Consider the following 17,718-nt stretch of genomic DNA (forward strand, 5'->3'; position numbering starts at 1 on the left):
CGTCCACGATGATTGGGTATGGGATTTTTAATGCATCATTGAGTTCAAAACATAATTTACTGGGGTTTTCGAAGAAGAAATATTCATTGATCATTAACGCACGACGCGACGTGGTATCTATATGATTTCATGATTTTATTACATTAGAATCGAACTACATGACCATGGTAAAAATCTAGGAACAGAAGTAGATTTTTTGTATCAGTAATTTTAGAAAACCGTCTAGAATATGTAAAAGTCGATTCTCCCAGTGTTATACATAAGGGTGTCCCAATATTACCCTGGTCAAAATAAGGAGCTCGGGTCCTTCAGACTCGTCACGACTTTCCACTTGTCGCAAGTCCCTTGTTATTGGACCTCAAAATCAGCGGCGTCCTTTCCCATGCTAAGAATAAATAACATAAGTCTGCTTTGATTATGCGTCAACGACCAGGCACCAAATGGATGGACACAAAACTCCTCCCCGTGGTTAGTCCCTGACCAAAACCGTCTCGGATACTCAGCGTTGCACTATATACATACAGAGTTTGGTGCTACGTCGTATCTCATAAATGAGTATTGTCGAATGCTTTTTCAATATCAATAAATGCCGTTGGACCTACCTTTCCAATGCCTCATATAATTTCCACCATTCTCACCAGATGGTGTAGAACCAGGTCCATGGATGTGTCAGTTTAATAAACATATTACTGGGCATGTAATGATGTTGCGACCAATTGGTTTTTTTTCAAATGCCGATCCATTATCACAATCTGGTTATTTATAGGGAGGAAATAACTTTACAGCCTACATCACCTCCCCATCTCCTAAGAATTTATTATTAACTGACTAAACAATCGGTATTTGAGGTAGAACCAGCATTTTTTGCTCTCCTTGCATATCTTTTTATTTTAATCACAGAACCTCCTACATCTCAATCTGTTGGAATCCTTGATAGTTTTTCATACTGCTTTTGAGCGTCGCGGAACACACTTACGACAAGCGGAAAGTTTAGGGGGTTTCAAATATCTCAGCAGTGCGTTTGTTAGTTTCAACACTCATCACAGTGTTAAGCAGCAAGGCTAAGGATTGATGGCATATTCACAAAGCTACCATGAAGCTCCTTTCGAAAAAGCCTCAATTAGTTAACCTTGGGTTGCTTATATCAGCGTTACGTGATCCATTTCCTTGGTCAGATGATATAGGAACCTTCAATGGAACGCTCTTCGAGCTAAACAAGTTCACTGTATTGAGCAAATGGTAAGGATAATCATGGATTAGGTTTGATTCTAACATTGAGGACTTCTAGGCTCATGGAAAACAGGAAGTCGGTTACGGTGAAATTTTTATCTGTGCATGATACGAGCTGGAGAAGGTGGAGTTCTATTCTTTATTTTGCACTGCTTGTTTTGGGGTGAATTTGTATAAGTTCTTTAGTTCTTTCATTTGGTCGTGAAACTAATGAATTATGATTCGAAAAGGAAAAGTGAGTACCTTCAATAATGCCAATTTACATAATATTTGCATTTATTTATAGATCATTAAAAGTGGAAAACTAGAAGACAAATTTTTGTTACAACCCCCGGCTCTCAGCAGCTAAAAACATTCATGGCTTGTGGAATTTATTTCCCAATACTTGTAATCATTTTTTGCTGTTTCTTACTTTTAAAAAATTATACGAGAGTCGTTTTTTTTTTCAACCTCTGATAGGCTATAAATAAAAGACAAGATCATATAAAACAATAATTTTATTACCAAGAGATTTAGACATTTGTCATTTCTGTGAACAACCTTTTCAATACCCTCTTCAAAGAAAGTTGCCGCCAATGAATTCAAGATTCAAGAGACAAAACAGATCTCGAAACTTCTGGAAATTCCATAGACAAAGCAGTAATGGTGAATCAGCGGTTTTCTTTAACCATTCTATTAACTCGTTGAACCAGGTCATCTGAAACGACAGAATTGCGTCTATGGCCATGCACTTTCGACACCATTCATGCACAACACTATCATCGATAAAGTTTTCCCCATAAACACGACTCATTCTCCAATGGATTTCTGCAGCACTATGACCTTAAGCCTGTGGAAAACGAATTACACCTCGCAATTCACACTTGGCGGGAGCATCAATAATGGCGGACATGTTTACGTGGCTATAGCACAACGCCGACTGACGCCTGAATGTCTACAATGTTGGAGTATGTAGTGCGAGAGCGCGTAGCGTCTGCACGAAGTGATCGGAGGTTGAAAAAAAAACGGCCTTTGTATCAAACATAGATATCGTATAATTATATCAGACGTATTTTACACTTGACGCAAATTTGTGAAAATTTCACCGCCCATTTCTACTTATTTAAATATTTAATCATTTAAGTTTTATCACTTTTAGTCGCTTGACTACAGAGTTTGTCATAACCTTCGATTCGACGATATCTCTACTACGATTATTATCATTATGTTGATTGGACAACAAAATTATTCTATCTTGATGGTACTCGAATCAGTGGTTCTAAAACTATAGAACAATATTCACAAATAACGAGAATAAAAACCAATTTAGGTAAAACAGAAAATTCATTATAAAATGTGTCCAGTTAAATTTGCAGCATATGGAAAACTTTTTTATTATTAAAATTTTCCATTTTGCAAAACCGAAATTGCAGCAGATATTCAAAATTTTCATTCGTATACGAGGTATTTAAAAAAATAAATAACGCTTAAAAGTAAAGTACATCCATTGTTGATAATATCAAAAAACTGTTAGTAGGAATTTATTTAAAATTGTAAATTGGTAACTAATGAATAGCTAACTTGTTTATTATCAAAATTTTGATAAGCTGCGTGTTTCTTAACTCATGTGTTAGCATTTTGTTAATGTTTTGAAAAAATTGATAACAAAATTATCTATTCTAAAATTCCATTTAAATAAAGTGCCGAAGAATTACGCAATATGTTGTTAACAAAACAATTGTACCTCCAGTACGAAATTCTCTCAATATACGAGGGTTGGGTCATAAATTACGGCCTCTATTCTTTGTAGACAAGCGAATGAGTGAAAATGATAATGAAAAGACCCAAAGCGGAAGTACTATTAGGTTTGACAGATGAAATGTGATTGTCATCAAAAGAGCCCTTGCGCAAACATTCTTGCAGTTAGGGACAATCAAGACAGTAGAAGAAGCAAAGAAAAAAGTATTGAAAGAGTACAGTTTTGAAAAAGAGAGCTTCAAGTACAGAATTGAAAGTACTTAAATACCAAAATGAAGTTAAAACTCTACAATGCAGCCATTAGACATTTTTTCACGCAATAAGAAGAAAATTCTCGAATATTCGTTAAAGAAATACCCAGAAAAATATTGAATTTCTAAAATCCTAGAGGCTGAATTTGTACGGACACGTAGAAATATGACAATCGGCTGTTATCAACATCCAGGGGACGATCAAGAATAAAGTCGAATAACCAAGTGATAGAAGGCATAAAATTGAATACTCAAGATGTTATAATAAGACCATAAGATGCCTTGTGGAGTGATTCGCCGCAATAAAAGAATCTCAAAACTCTCAAGTAACTGTCCAACGAACGCATGCATAGTGTGTGTACAGATTGCTCAGTGATAGCTGGTAATAAGTGAGTTGGTGAGTGTCGTGTTGAGCAGCGCGCTCAAATTAAAATAATTATTCTCCGAAGAAGAAGAAAGGGATGCGATTGGACTCAAGAAACAAGTTCCAAGGCTGCTTATTTAAGAATGATTTGAACAGTATAATTTCAACAAGATAGAGCACTGCTAAGCATACTAAGGATCTGCTGATTGCGCTTTTGGCAAACGTTCAGCACGATTTCAAAAGGATCGATTTAGACGGCTGAGAAATATCTATAGAAAGAGAAATAACGTTTGAATGAATGTATGTGAAATTTTGCAAAGAACCTTCTACATCCGTAAGATTATGACAACTGTTTTTTGAAACCAGGCGTGTTGTTTGTGGAGTTCATGACAATTAATGTAGATTGTTATTGAAGATTAACGAAGAGGCATGCTGTCTTCTGGAACTGTTCTAATCCACGACATTGCCCGTCCCTCTATGTTACCAAACGACTCCGTCAGCAATTTCAATTGGATATTTACGAATATCCACCATACAGAGTCCCGTCTAGCATCGAGTGAAGCAAACTGAAGTGGTAGCTTAGACGGCGACGATTCCAAACCGATGTGGAGCTCAAACAAACCGTCAAAACTCACTTATAATAATTGATGATTACATTTTATGGAAGAGTTATTGCAAACCTTGTTCACAGATTGTTGTATTTGTTCGTATTTTCACGCGGGTGACAATTAACAAAAAAATGCGATTTCAACTGTGTCCTTGAAAATAGAGCAACTTTGTTTATTTTTGGTTCAAATTAGAGCTTAATCCATAGTTCGAATTCTAGTTAATTCTAGTTTTAGTTTCAAAGTTTCACGCTGGTGATGACTTTTTAGTATTTAGATCGTATTGGTTTCAGAACTGCTGGATCTAACGTTTTTTTTTCAAAGATATATCAAATAACTGATAATAGGTCGTCTGCAGAGAAATCAACATTTTTATCTCGTATCTCATAGTTCAACCAACTTTAAAGATGATGTTATCGGCGATGTCCTCTTTAAAAAGTTGATTATCGGATATCAGAGCAAAATAAAATTGTAATAAATACTCCAGGCGACACGCCATGGAGAGGGACTTAAGTAGATTAAAAATTGTTTTGTTCAATTATTCCTTATTTGATTATTCGTGATTAAAAACAAAAACCATTTAGAGGAAAGGTTAAATGATAAAAGCAAAATGATTTTATGAATTTCAGGATACATAATGCAAAATAGATTGAGAACGTCGTGTGTATTTAATTTTTTTTTAATTTGTAATGCAAACTTAACATTTGAAGTCTGAAATGTATACTATATGCGTAAAAAGTTATGTCAAAACGGATCAAAAACAGTCTTTTTTTATTCGTGGGTAGTCAGACTTGAGCAGTCGAGAATTCAAAGCCGTCTATTGAAAAAACTGAAGATCCGAAACATCACAAAAACGATTCAAGAATGGATGAGAGAAGATATGGCAACACTGGTATGAATACGTATGTAATACGATTGCTATTTGAGTTGTTTACACTTGAAACATTAATTTTGGTCAAAAAAATGAATTAAGTCACGAACATTTTCGTGCGATGATTTTCTATTACTTTCGACGTGGTGTGCCCGATCTACTCGCTTCGAATTTTGGTGATGAATCACCGTGTTTCGTCGGTTTTCAGAATTCAATCGTGGTCGCACTTCGCTCCAGGATAAATATTCGTGAACATCGTCTAAAATAGGCTGTTGAGCCAGAAAACATCGATGCTGAGCGTAAACTAATATTGCATGAACACTTGGGTCTCAAAAATTCAATTGCGTCGCTTCAAAGACATCTATAAGATCGCGACCAGCGACGTGCCTTGTACGGGTATTTCATAGTTGTTCGCGAAGCAGTTCGAAGCAAATGGTCGCCTGTATTTTTTTCGAAATAACTGGACATTTTACCACCGTTTTATTAGATCAACGTCTATTCTGAATGGTACACCAGCATTTATTTGCGTGTTCAGGGAAACCAATCGCAGAAGACTAATCATTCTCCACCACGGCAATGCGAGCTCTCATACATTAGTTCAAACAAAAAGATTTTTGAACAGTTAAAATATGGAATTGATGGTTCATCCGCCGTTTGGCACCTAATGATTCTAATTCCAGAAGGTAAAAATAAATTGCGAGGTCAACACCTGAAGAAGCGGTCGATGCCTTACATCAAGTAGAAACTACATCGACTTGTACATTTTTGGAACGTGTTTATTTGATTCCGTAGACCAATTATAAGATCATGAACATGTAGATGACGAGTGTTATTTAAATTTAATGCGTTAGATAACAAATTAAGTTAATTAGATAGTGAAATTGTACTTTGGAAAATGTAATATTGACGTAATGTTTCCAACAAGACGATGCTACGCCACTCGAATCGAGTACATAATTATCTTAACTTTGCAAAATACGTACTCTGATAAACGAGGAAAATTAAATGGTCATCGCGCAAACCGGATATTTCGCCTCATATTCTCTTTATATTTTCAAAATTTATACAATGATTTTATTAATTTTTCAAATATACCGAAGCAATTTGATTTCTTTCCTAGGTGTTTGATTGCACCGGTTTACGAAAAATTTTCTTTTGCTTGAATTGCTATTTATCACAAAATTGATCGAGAATTGAGACTAACTCCACTTAAAGTGACATTTCTGAAAAGTACTAATCTAGAAATTCGAATCGGTGTTAATTTGAATAATTTCTTTAGCTACAAGGTTGGACAAAAGTTTTGACATCACGAAGATGGTCCCAGAAGTACCTGACCTGAAGTAAAGATGGCGGTAGTTGCTTGAAAAAGTACACAATCTATACAGTTTGAAGTTTGAAGACGTTGTTTAGTATATCAGATACAATTCTTTTATTTGAAATGAGTTAGCTCAAACAATATAAAAGCTAAACTAGTTTCTACTTTGAGTAGAGTTTAAACGATCTGCGAAGACCGGCATCGCAGTGGCCGACCAAATGAGGTGACGACTCCAGAAAATCCACAAAACGGTAATGGAAAATCGTCGGCTGAAAGCGTGCGAGTTAGTAGTCATTTCAACAAGCTAATTAACTGGAAATTTGGACATGAGAAAGTTGTGCACAAGATTGGATCGCAATGGAATAAAACAGCGTCGTGAAGATGTTTCCAATGGAATTTTTGCGACGTTTCATAAGCATGAATGAAACGTGGGTCCATCAATTCACACCATGAACAAGAGAACAATCAAAACAATGGACTGAAAAGGGAGAACCGGCTTCAAAGACTGTACTGTCTGCAGGCGTAGATTTTTTGGCTTCCGCGTGGTATAATTCTCATTGATTATTTTGAAAAAGAAAAAACCATCAGCAGCGGGTATTATGCGAACTAATCGCAACATTTGAACGAAGACATCAAGCAGAAACGATCGCATTTGACTAAGAAGACAGTGTTGTTTCATCAATGGCTCGGAGATTTTCTATTAATGAAGAGGTGATGTCGGCAATTAAGGATATCGATTTTTTTTTTAAAATCAGCCATAATTAGTTTAATCAACTTTAGCTAGAAAAATATCGGATGATTCGGTCTCATATCTTCATCAAACATTGCAAATTTGAATATTGTTATTATTATATAGAAATAATCAATTTATCAGTTTTGAGAGAATAGATAAAACCCAGTTCATTGGAATAATATTTAATATACAAAGAAAATCTCGTTTAAAATTTTATAATCACTAGCCAATCAGACACGATTGTTACCAAACGTTACCTTTGTTCTAACTATATAACAAACTAAAAATAGAATTAATCAGATACATTATCCCTCATATACGCGTGTAAAAATTCGGTTACTATGAATATGAAGGATGTCTTCATAAAATCAGTTATAATTTTACAGAAAGAAAGCACAACACGTTTAGCAAGCTCTTTGACACCTTGGTGAAACCATCTTCTTTAGATTCAAATTTTCTTGCATCAAGAATTTCGCCATGGATATGAATAAATAGTAATATGACGATGCGAGGTCCGGACTAAATGATGGATGTAATAGGAACTCAATACCACCAAGTTCTTCGATCTTATTTTCGCAGAATGTGTCTGGTTATTAGAGAACCCGCTTCCGGTTGGCTATACCTGGATCTTTCTCTAATAAAATCTCATACATACGCATCAGGTATCCACTATGCACCTCCGCGTTGATAGCTCGATCATCTGGAATTATTTTCACAACTAAGCTCGCTCGAACCGATGTCTATATAGGAATTACGTCAAGACACAAACATGAGGATGTGCCTTCGACCAATTGTAATGTCTTTTTGTAATCTTCTACAGTTTTATCCCATAAACATATTTTGATTTGAACGTACTGCGACTAAAAAGGCTAAAAAGCAGTATTCCATAAAGGATACGATCAAGCGAACCCACCTATGTGGCAGCATTTTCGGAGAGAGACGTTGTGTGGACAAACAGCGATTTAAAGATCATACCAGCAACCTCGCTTCGTCTTCTCGGTTCTCGGAATCGGATGCTTACTTTTACTAATTCTACGCGGAATGCTGTCAACTAGTATCAAAATCAAACTTATGAATTGATGAATTGGTTATTGAATGTCACTGATTTCACTGACATTACTAATTCAAATACACAAGTCTTATGTTGACTACTAGTTATCTAAATAAAATTAAATGTACGTTGAAAAACATTGTTCAAAAACCAGTTTTTACAATATTAATATAATATAAAGGCCATAATATTATATCACCGGTTGGTGCTTTTGTCGGTTTGTAGTCCCACCAAACCATATCTGATCCGTCCTTATCAGTTTTCTATCTCTTGTTATGAATATAATGATAAGAAAAGTTATATAAAGGTAAACAAAAGTTGTACAGTTATGTTAAGCATTGTAGCGTGTCTTGTGCGACATAACTGCCGTTTTTCCATTTTAAATGTACTATATAAATACCAAAAGTGAAGTGAATTATGTGTGAAAAAACAGATTAAAATGATCGATACCGCGTGTAAGAGTTACAAACATTTCGGTGATTTGAAAAACCGTTATTTTGGCGAGGAGTTTGAAGGATTGCCGGCTATAATCGAAGGTAAACGTTTTCCTTTAAACCTTAAGCAATTATGGAGTGGACAAACTGCTGCACGCGCGATCATAAATCCCTTAGTCTATTACATTTGTTAAATGAAATTCCTGAAGGGTAAATAATAAAAAAATATTTCAAAAATGTACATATTTACATAATTTAATGCATAATATACAATAAACTGTACAATTTTTCCTTTTGCCCTCTCTAATGCACCGGAAATGTATTTCCTCCATATTTTCCTGTTCTGTGCCACTATTTCATTTATTGTGTGTTGCTTTTGTTTTCCTATGTCTGCTATTTCTTCGTTCCATATTTTTCTTGGACTGTCCCTTCTCCTTCTTCTTCTGAAACCTCATGTCTTGGAGATCTTCAGGTCTACTATATTGGTTCGACAAATCAGACATATCTTTAACACTCAAAACGCGTTTTCGGAAACTCCAAGATGACCTGGAGATCTCCTGGGCTACTCTTTTGGTCTTACCGTTCTTACATGTTTTCAATAAGTAATACAATTCCAAGTTTCACGTTTAACGTTCCCTTAAACTTCAGGATTTCTGAGAAATCTTGAGGTCTACTATATTGGTTCGACAAATCAGACATATCTTTAACACTCAAAACGCGTTTTCGGAAACTCCAAGATGACCTGGAGATCTTCTAGGCTACTCATTTGGTCTTACCGTTCTTACATGTTTTCAATACGTAATACAACTCCAAGTTTCACGTTTAACGTTCTCTTAAATTTCAGAATTTCTTAGAGATCTTGAGGTCTACTATATTGGTTCGACAAATCAGACATATCTTTAACACTCAAAACGTTTTCGGAAACTCCAAGATGACCTGGAGATCTTCTAGGCTACTCATTTGGTCTTACCGTTCTTACATGTTTTCAATACGTAATACAACTCCAAGTTTCACGTTTAACGTTCTCTTAAACTTCAGGATTTCTTAGAGATCTTGAGGTCTACTATATTGGTTCGACAAATCAGACATATCTTTAACACTCAAAACGCGTTTTCGGAAACTCCAAGATGACCTGGAGATCTTCTAGGCTACTCATTTGGTCTTACCGTTCTTACATGTTTTCAATACGTAATACAACTCCAAGTTTCACGTTTAACGTTCTCTTAAATTTCAGGATTTCTTAGAGATCTTGAGGTCTACTATATTGGTTCGACTAATCAGATATATCTTTAACACTCAAAACGTTTTCGGAAACTCCAAGATGACCTGGAGATCTTCGGGGCTACTCTTTTGGTCTTACCGTTCTTACATGTTTTCAATACCTAATACAACTCCAAGTTTCACGTTTAACGTTCTCTTAAACTTCAGGATTTCTTAGAGATCTTGAGGTCTACTATATTGGTTCGACAAATCAGATATATCTTTAACACTCAAAACGTTTTCGGAAACTCCAAGATGACCTGGAGATCTTCGGGGCTACTCTTTTGGTCTTACCGTTCTTACATGTTTTCAATACGTAATACAATTCCAAGTTTCACGTTTAACGTTCTCTTAAACTTCAGGATTTCTTAGAGATCTTGAGGTCTACTATATTGGTTCGACAAATCAGATATATCTTTAACACTCAAAACGTTTTCGGAAACTCCAAGATGACCTGGAGATCTTCGGGGCTACTCTTTTGGTCTTACCGTTATTACATGTTTTCAATACCTAATACAACTCCAAGTTTCACGTTTAACGTTCTCTTAAACTTCAGGATTTCTTAGAGATCTTGAGGTCTACTATATTGGTTCGACAAATCAGATATATCTTTAACACTCAAAACGTTTTCGGAAACTCCAAGATGACCTGGAGATCTTCGGGGCTACTCTTTTGGTCTTACCGTTCTTACATGTTTTCAATACGTAATACAATTCCAAGTTTCACGTTTAACGTTCTCTTAAACTTCAGGATTTCTTAGAGATCTTGAGGTCTACTATATTGGTTCGACAAATCAGATATATCTTTAACACTCAAAACGTTTTCGGAAACTCCAAGATGACCTGGAGATCTTCGGGGCTACTCTTTTGGTCTTACCGTTCTTACATGTTTTCAATACGTAATACAATTCCAAGTTTCACGTTTAACGTTCTCTTAAACTTCAGGATTTCTTAGAGATCTTGAGGTCTACTATATTGGTTCGACAAATCAGATATATCTTTAACACTCAAAACGTTTTCGGAAACTCCAAGATGACCTGGAGATCTTCGGGGCTACTCTTTTGGTCTTACCGTTATTACATGTTTTCAATACCTAATACAACTCCAAGTTTCACGTTTAACGTTCTCTTAAACTTCAGGATTTCTTAGAGATCTTGAGGTCTACTATATTGGTTCGACAAATCAGATATATCTTTAACACTCAAAACGTTTTCGGAAACTCCAAGATGACCTGGAGATCTTCGGGGCTACTCTTTTGGTCTTACCGTTCTTACATGTTTTCAATACGTAATACAATTCCAAGTTTCACGTTTAACGTTCTCTTAAACTTCAGGATTTCTTAGAGATCTTGAGGTCTACTATATTGGTTCGACAAATCAGATATATCTTTAACACTCAAAACGTTTTCGGAAACTCCAAGATGACCTGGAGATCTTCGGGGCTACTCTTTTGGTCTTACCGTTCTTACATGTTTTCAATACGTAATACAATTCCAAGTTTCACGTTTAACATTCTCTTAAACTATAGTATGTCTTAGAGATCTTGAGGTCTACTATATTGGTTCGACAAATTAGATATATCTTTAACACTCAAAACGTTTTCGGAAACTCCAAGATGACCTGGAGATCTTCGGGGCTACTCTTTTGGTCTTTTCTTTAACGCTCAAAACTTTCACGTTTTTGGAAACCCCAGGACGGCCTTTCACGTCGTGTGAACGTTTTATGAACGTATTTTTCGCGTTTGTTTTCCCTTATCTGCTATTTGTTTATTCCATATTTCTTTTTTTGGACTGTCCCTTCTCTTTCTTCGTATCGTTCATGCTTTCCACATTCGTTTTGTTAGTCAGTCTTGGTCCATCCTTGTTAAATGTCCAAACTAGTTTAAGATTTTCTTCTTTATGTTTTCTTGGATTGTTTCTTGTTGTAATTTCATTTCTTATTCTATTCATCCTACTTTCCCTTCTATTTTTCGTAGGTACTTTATCTCGATTGCATTTACTTTACTATCTATTTTATTGTTAGTTTCTACCAGGGTAGAAGTAGAAAATAATAATAGTAAGATTAAACATATTGAAAAAGAAAGAGAATACAATAAAAATGAAAGGAAAATTAATTTACGAAAAGGGAAGGGTGAGATCGTGAGTTTTCGGGGTAAAAACGGTTTATCTCGATTTTTTTTTGGAAAACTACAATTTAGTTCGATAAATTATCGTTTGAATTGCTGTAGATTTAACGCTCTTGTTGTCATACTGATCGATTTCGATTCGAATAAGTAAATTGGAAGTTAATTAAAGTGATGATGGTCCCCAAGTTTTTAAAAATTTTTCCGTAATTAATATGAAATTATGTGTATACTACATTATAAATTAAACGACATGAAGAACAAATAATAAATTCAGTATTATTATCGATATTATGTCTGGCGTCATATATCACGAGATTATGAGATTTCAGCAGGCCCTATCGGTTATAAACCATTATCAGAATTGCATGAAGAGAAAAGCGTTCGTGGAAACAGCCAGTGATTTATTATTTTTATCTTTTCGTACAGAAAAAAACTCGGAACAGATTACCTGCGCCCTAATGATCTACCATTAGTACATACTTCTAAAACTCTCTTCGCCAAAACCACATTCAAAAACTCCCGATAATATTTCCGGTATTTCACATATTCAACGAATGCGAAATTAATGAATTCGATATTTATGTTATATAATGTACGACTACCGACTGTTACAATTTAGATCAATTTTCAGTTTGCTGTATTTTTGGATCATTTTATATTCATTGTTCGTCAGTATCTGAACGGGACAGAACGACACGATTTGAATAGGATTGAATTGGATCGATAGCATCCGATATACTTTTTCAAAATTTATATACAGAGCCCACACTTTATTCGGAATAAATAAATACTAAAATAAGTTTTGAATTCCGAACTTAAAAATTAAATTAACACAGAATACGCTTCAGCTAAATTAAATGCTCAAGTCTATTATATTGAACCGATTAATCAGATATATCTGTAAAACTCGAAACAACTTCCAGTTTAACGTTTTCGAAAACTCCAGGAGGGCCTGGAGATCTTCGGGGCTGCTGTATTGGTCTGACAACTCTTATATGTCTTCAAAATCAAGTTTCACGTTATATGAATCCTCAGGACGTCCTGGAGATCTTGGATATTTTCAACACTTAATACAATATCAAGTTTAACATTCTCTGAAACCTCAGGATATCTTGAGATCTACTATATTGGTCCGACCAATCAGATATATCTGTAAAACTCGAAACAACTTCCAGTTTAACGTTTTCGAAAACTCCAGGAGGGCCTGGAGATCTTCAGGGCTACTATATTGGTCCGACCAATCAGATATATCTTCAACACTCAAAACAACTTCAAGTTTGACGTTTTCGGAAAGCTCAGGAGGGCCTGGAGATCTTCGGTGCTACTCTATTGGTGTGACAATTCTTATATGTCTTCAAAATCAAGTTTCACGTTTTTTGAATCCTCAGGACGTTCTAGAGATCTTGGATGTTTTCAACACTCAATACAATATCAAGTTTAACATTCTTTGAAACTTCAGGAAATCCTGTAGATCTTGAGGTCTACTATATTGGTCCGACCAATCAGATATATCTTCAACACTCAAAACAACTTTGAGTTTGACGTTTTCAGAAAGTCCAGGAGGGCCTGGAGATCTTCGGGGCTACTCTATAGATCTGACAATTCTTATATGTCTTCAAAATCAAGTTTCACGTTTTTTGAATCCTCAGGACGTTCTAGAGATCTTGGATGTTTTCAACACTCAATACAATATCAAGTTTAACATTCTCTGAAACCTCAGGATATCTTGAGGTCTACTATATTGATCCAACCATTCAGATATATCTTCAACACTCAATATAATTTCAAGTTTCACGTTTTCGGAAACTCCAGGACGTCTTGGAGATCTTGGAGGCCACTAAATTAATCTGACAGTTCTCATATGTCTTCAACACTTGATACAACCTCAAATTTCACGTTTCCTGGAAGATTTTGGAGCTTATATATTGGTCCTAACGTTGAGATATGTTTTCAACTCTTACAACATTGAGCTTCATGTTTTCTGAAACCCTAGGTGGCTCTGGAAATATAGGGGGATACTGTTTTGATTCCTTCGTTGAGGTATGTCTTCCTCCATTCATATAATACCAAGTTTCACGTTCTTTGTAATATTAGGACGTCCCTCATTAAACAAATCGCGTAACTGATACTAAGTTTTATCTCGACAAATTATTAAAAGTCCGTTGGAGCTGATAAAGATCCAATTTAGGTCTTAACCTATCACATCGTATTGATGTCTAAAAATAAAACTGCATTGTCAAATCATGAAACATATATTCAATTATGAAAATTATTCAAGACAATTTCAACTTAGCATACGTCCAAAGACAGGTAGAAGCAATGTGTTATCCTAATGAAAAAAATGTTTAGCTCAATATTTCTGCAACATGTTTAATGTCTGTTATTTTATATAGATCGTTTACTAACTTTTAGGGAGTTCGGATAACGTTGTTTTATAACTAAAATCATAAATATTCAATATCTCTCAAGTTTTCCCATCCCATAGAAGGCACTGCAAAGTTGTCACTATCGGTAAGGGAGCTGATACCGCTGATACCAATATTATAACATTCCGCTGTGGTAACGTGTATTCTCTTGAAAGTAGTTTTCGAAGATAACAAACACACTTTTATACGAGGGGTAAATGGAAACTTATCATTCCATCGGAAAATTGAAAACCGATATATCAATTGTTTCATGTAAACAAAAAACGACGATTTTATTTGTATATTGACATGGAAGTAGCTGCCAGGGTCAAATTTCAAATCATATTCTAATGATATTACATCGAATTACACAAACCATCGCCGTTAATTATTCTTATTTATGTGTAAAAAGCTAACAATATAAAAACTTGTTTGCTATAATAGTTTATCACGAGAGCGCATTAACGGAAAAGTGATTTTCCACTTTGAAGGAACCAATCGCATCACCGCAAATCGCTTGGTGAGTGTTGCGGTTGGAAGCGGTATTTCCTAGCATCGTCGCGTGGCCGAAAACTTGGCGCATTCTTCAAGAACAAAAAGTTATATACCAAATTCGTACACTTGGAGGTCTGCTCCATTTACATTGGTCTATGTAAACTGTTAGAGGTTTAAGAATAGAGAAAACACAAACTAGTGCAGGTCTTTGGGAGGATTCAAGGTCTAGAGGTCCTTTTGGATTGTAATTGACAGTATTGCTCCTTAGTAGTGTAGTGAAACCAGAATAGTGACACTGGTACCAGTGTCAAAATCAGTACTTCTTCTCTAGGCAGCTCTATTACATAGCAAATCAACAAAGCTAGATCCCACAACAAAAGTTTGTAATCTGAGACCAACACCAAGGAGGATGAGGTAATGGAGGACCATAACAATAAGTTATGTCTACTGTGTTGATTCCGCACTGGGAGGAAAGTAGAGAATTCTACTGATCATGGTTTTGTAAATGTGGATTCGAAAATCAGTACATGATGTACCAGGATACGTACAAGAAAACAACGAAATTACTTAGAAGAAATCTTCCATACATTAGGATGCTCAACTCAATACAGAAGAGAGCAGTTCGACTTATACGCGATCCAGAGTTGACCAAAAACTTAGAGCATTAAAGAAAGGCCGCCGACGTGGCTCACTAACACCGAGTTCGCTTGCAGACGATCAGAACTTCATTTTATTAGGACTCATTTATTTGGAGAAGTGCAAGCCTGTGGAATCAGCTACCAAGACACGTGTTTCCCGAGCACCTCAACCTACAGAAGTTCAAGATCAATATCTACATGCATCTCTAGACCCGCCACTCGAATGTAAAAGGGTCTACCTTCTGGTGCTTGCTATTTACATAAAAAATGAAGTTTCATAAATATAAAACTACGTCTTATAGAATGACTTGTATGCCCTTGTATTTGGTTATTGTCGAATCAAGTAAAGTTTTAAATATGTCATAGTATATGACACTTGAGCTACCTCCACTTTTTTCTTAATAAAATTCTCAATGTAGCCTTCTGCAACAAATCTGTAACCTCTGTGCCGTTTCTTAGTAACCAAGTCACCGCCTGCATTTGCCAACTGACTGACACTGGATCTCCGAAAACAGTGTCCAGTATAACGCTCAGAATCTGGTAATTTCAGATATTGGGCAAATAAACGTAGCATTTTGTTTTAAGCGTAGATACCATAATAATATGAGCCATCTAGTGGCTCCTCTGAAGTAGATGAAGTGCCATAAGAATTTTTGTAATGTAGAAATTCATACAAGGTAGCTACTTTCGTTATGAACTCTACGTTTTTAAGAAGCTTCAGCAATAAAACGATTAATATTATCAGATTCCAAAACTTTGGACTCTTTAGGATCATAACCTTGCTAAATTGTTTACAGGTAATCGTCAAGTCTTGACATTTTTTATTTTTACTCAGTGCACATCGTTAGCGTCGCCTGAATCGAAATTTTTGGTAAGCAAATTATTTATGGCCTCTTCTACTATTTTACGTAATTTTGGTTCATCTAACATGTTTATCAGTGTTACCACAATAACAAAAAACGCGTGTGATCAAATTAGCGTCTCATAAAACTCAAAAAATAGCCTATTTGAGTTTAATTTGGCCAAAATGAGGCATGTAATAGTGAAATTTGATCAAAAATGACTGTGTTAGTGAAGTTTGCAGTTTCTTCTGCTTTTTTGATTGGAATATATCAACAACACCTCGTATTACTTGGAAAGCAGTCTCGAAGATTATATCTTTGAGAATATATTAACAAAATATGTAGTTGATACGTAAGGTGCTTTGAATATGACCGCTATCTGGTGCTTTTAGCGTTATCAAATCAGTGACTGTTATTCGGTCAATTCGGTAGACTATTTATTCAAAGTTCCAAAGACGTATGACGGGTAGTTAGTTATTTAGATTAGAAATATTTGTCTGTGTAAATTGAAGTTGTTCATCATATTTATCAGATCTGAAAAAAAGTTTTGACATAGAGACGGGACTTTTGTATTATTCTAATCTTGTCGAAAGTAGCAACCGGTCAGTTATTTTTATATCCATAAAGCTCTATAATCTCTTATTTATTGATTTTTAATGAATTCCGATGATTCCCATGTTCTATTTTTTTCTAAATTCTAACTACTACGGACGAATTGGTCCAATATATGAGAGTAAAACATTTTAGTAATCTAACTAGGACTCAACGTAATATCCTGAAAAATGTTACGAATTTTTTTTTTCAAATATACCAAACGATCAGAACTTTAGCTGTCGACGACGATAACGTCAAATTTTTGAAGTACGAGCGTTGATATTTCATATTTTGTGACTTAATGAAAAATAATCGATTCTAGTTTCACAGTTTCTTTTTAAATATTCTGCTCTAAGATTGCTTTTTGAAGCGAAAAAACAGTTTTTTGGTGTTGTAAAGCGTTGACTACGTAATTTGTTCTTAAAGTGGGAGAGGAAAAAAGTTATTGGGTGCTGTGTGGTGGATGGTTAACTAACTTCTTCTTTAAACACTAATTTTCATGTTTATGATTCTGAATAAAACAGTTCTGGTATTGAAAAGTGGTACGTGTTAGAGCTTAATAAATATTTTTTCTATTATTGGACGGGTATTTCTATTTCTCGCCTGTGTTACGAAAATCATGTCGCGCTGAGGTGTTTTAGGGGATTTACGCAACAACACAAAGTTTACACCGAAAGGTTAGTAAACAGACAGTGTTGCCAATGCCAAAAAAATATCAAATATCTACTATAACATCTTCTGTGTAGATAATAGTTGATAGAAATGGAATT

General features: G+C 35.2%; 1 protein-coding gene across 3 annotated transcripts in view; it reads left to right on the forward strand.

Moving 5' to 3' along the window:
- LOC130441021 (zinc finger protein ush) overlaps positions 1 to 17,718 on the forward strand; it is a 190,434-nt gene that overhangs the window by 147,436 nt on the left and 25,280 nt on the right. The window contains exon 1 of one of the 3 annotated variants that reach the window (XM_056774470.1): positions 8,467 to 8,693. The exons of the other annotated variants lie outside the window; for them this stretch is intronic. Within the exon in view, the coding sequence (XP_056630448.1) occupies positions 8,597 to 8,693 (97 nt within the window). The 5' untranslated portion in view covers positions 8,467 to 8,596. Of the gene's footprint in view, positions 1 to 8,466; positions 8,694 to 17,718 lie in introns of those variants that run through there. 3 annotated transcript variants of the gene reach the window in all.

This window comes from Diorhabda sublineata, chromosome 3 (assembly GCF_026230105.1).
Source record: "Diorhabda sublineata isolate icDioSubl1.1 chromosome 3, icDioSubl1.1, whole genome shotgun sequence".
In the NCBI taxonomy this organism is placed as follows: domain Eukaryota; kingdom Metazoa; phylum Arthropoda; class Insecta; order Coleoptera; family Chrysomelidae; genus Diorhabda; species Diorhabda sublineata.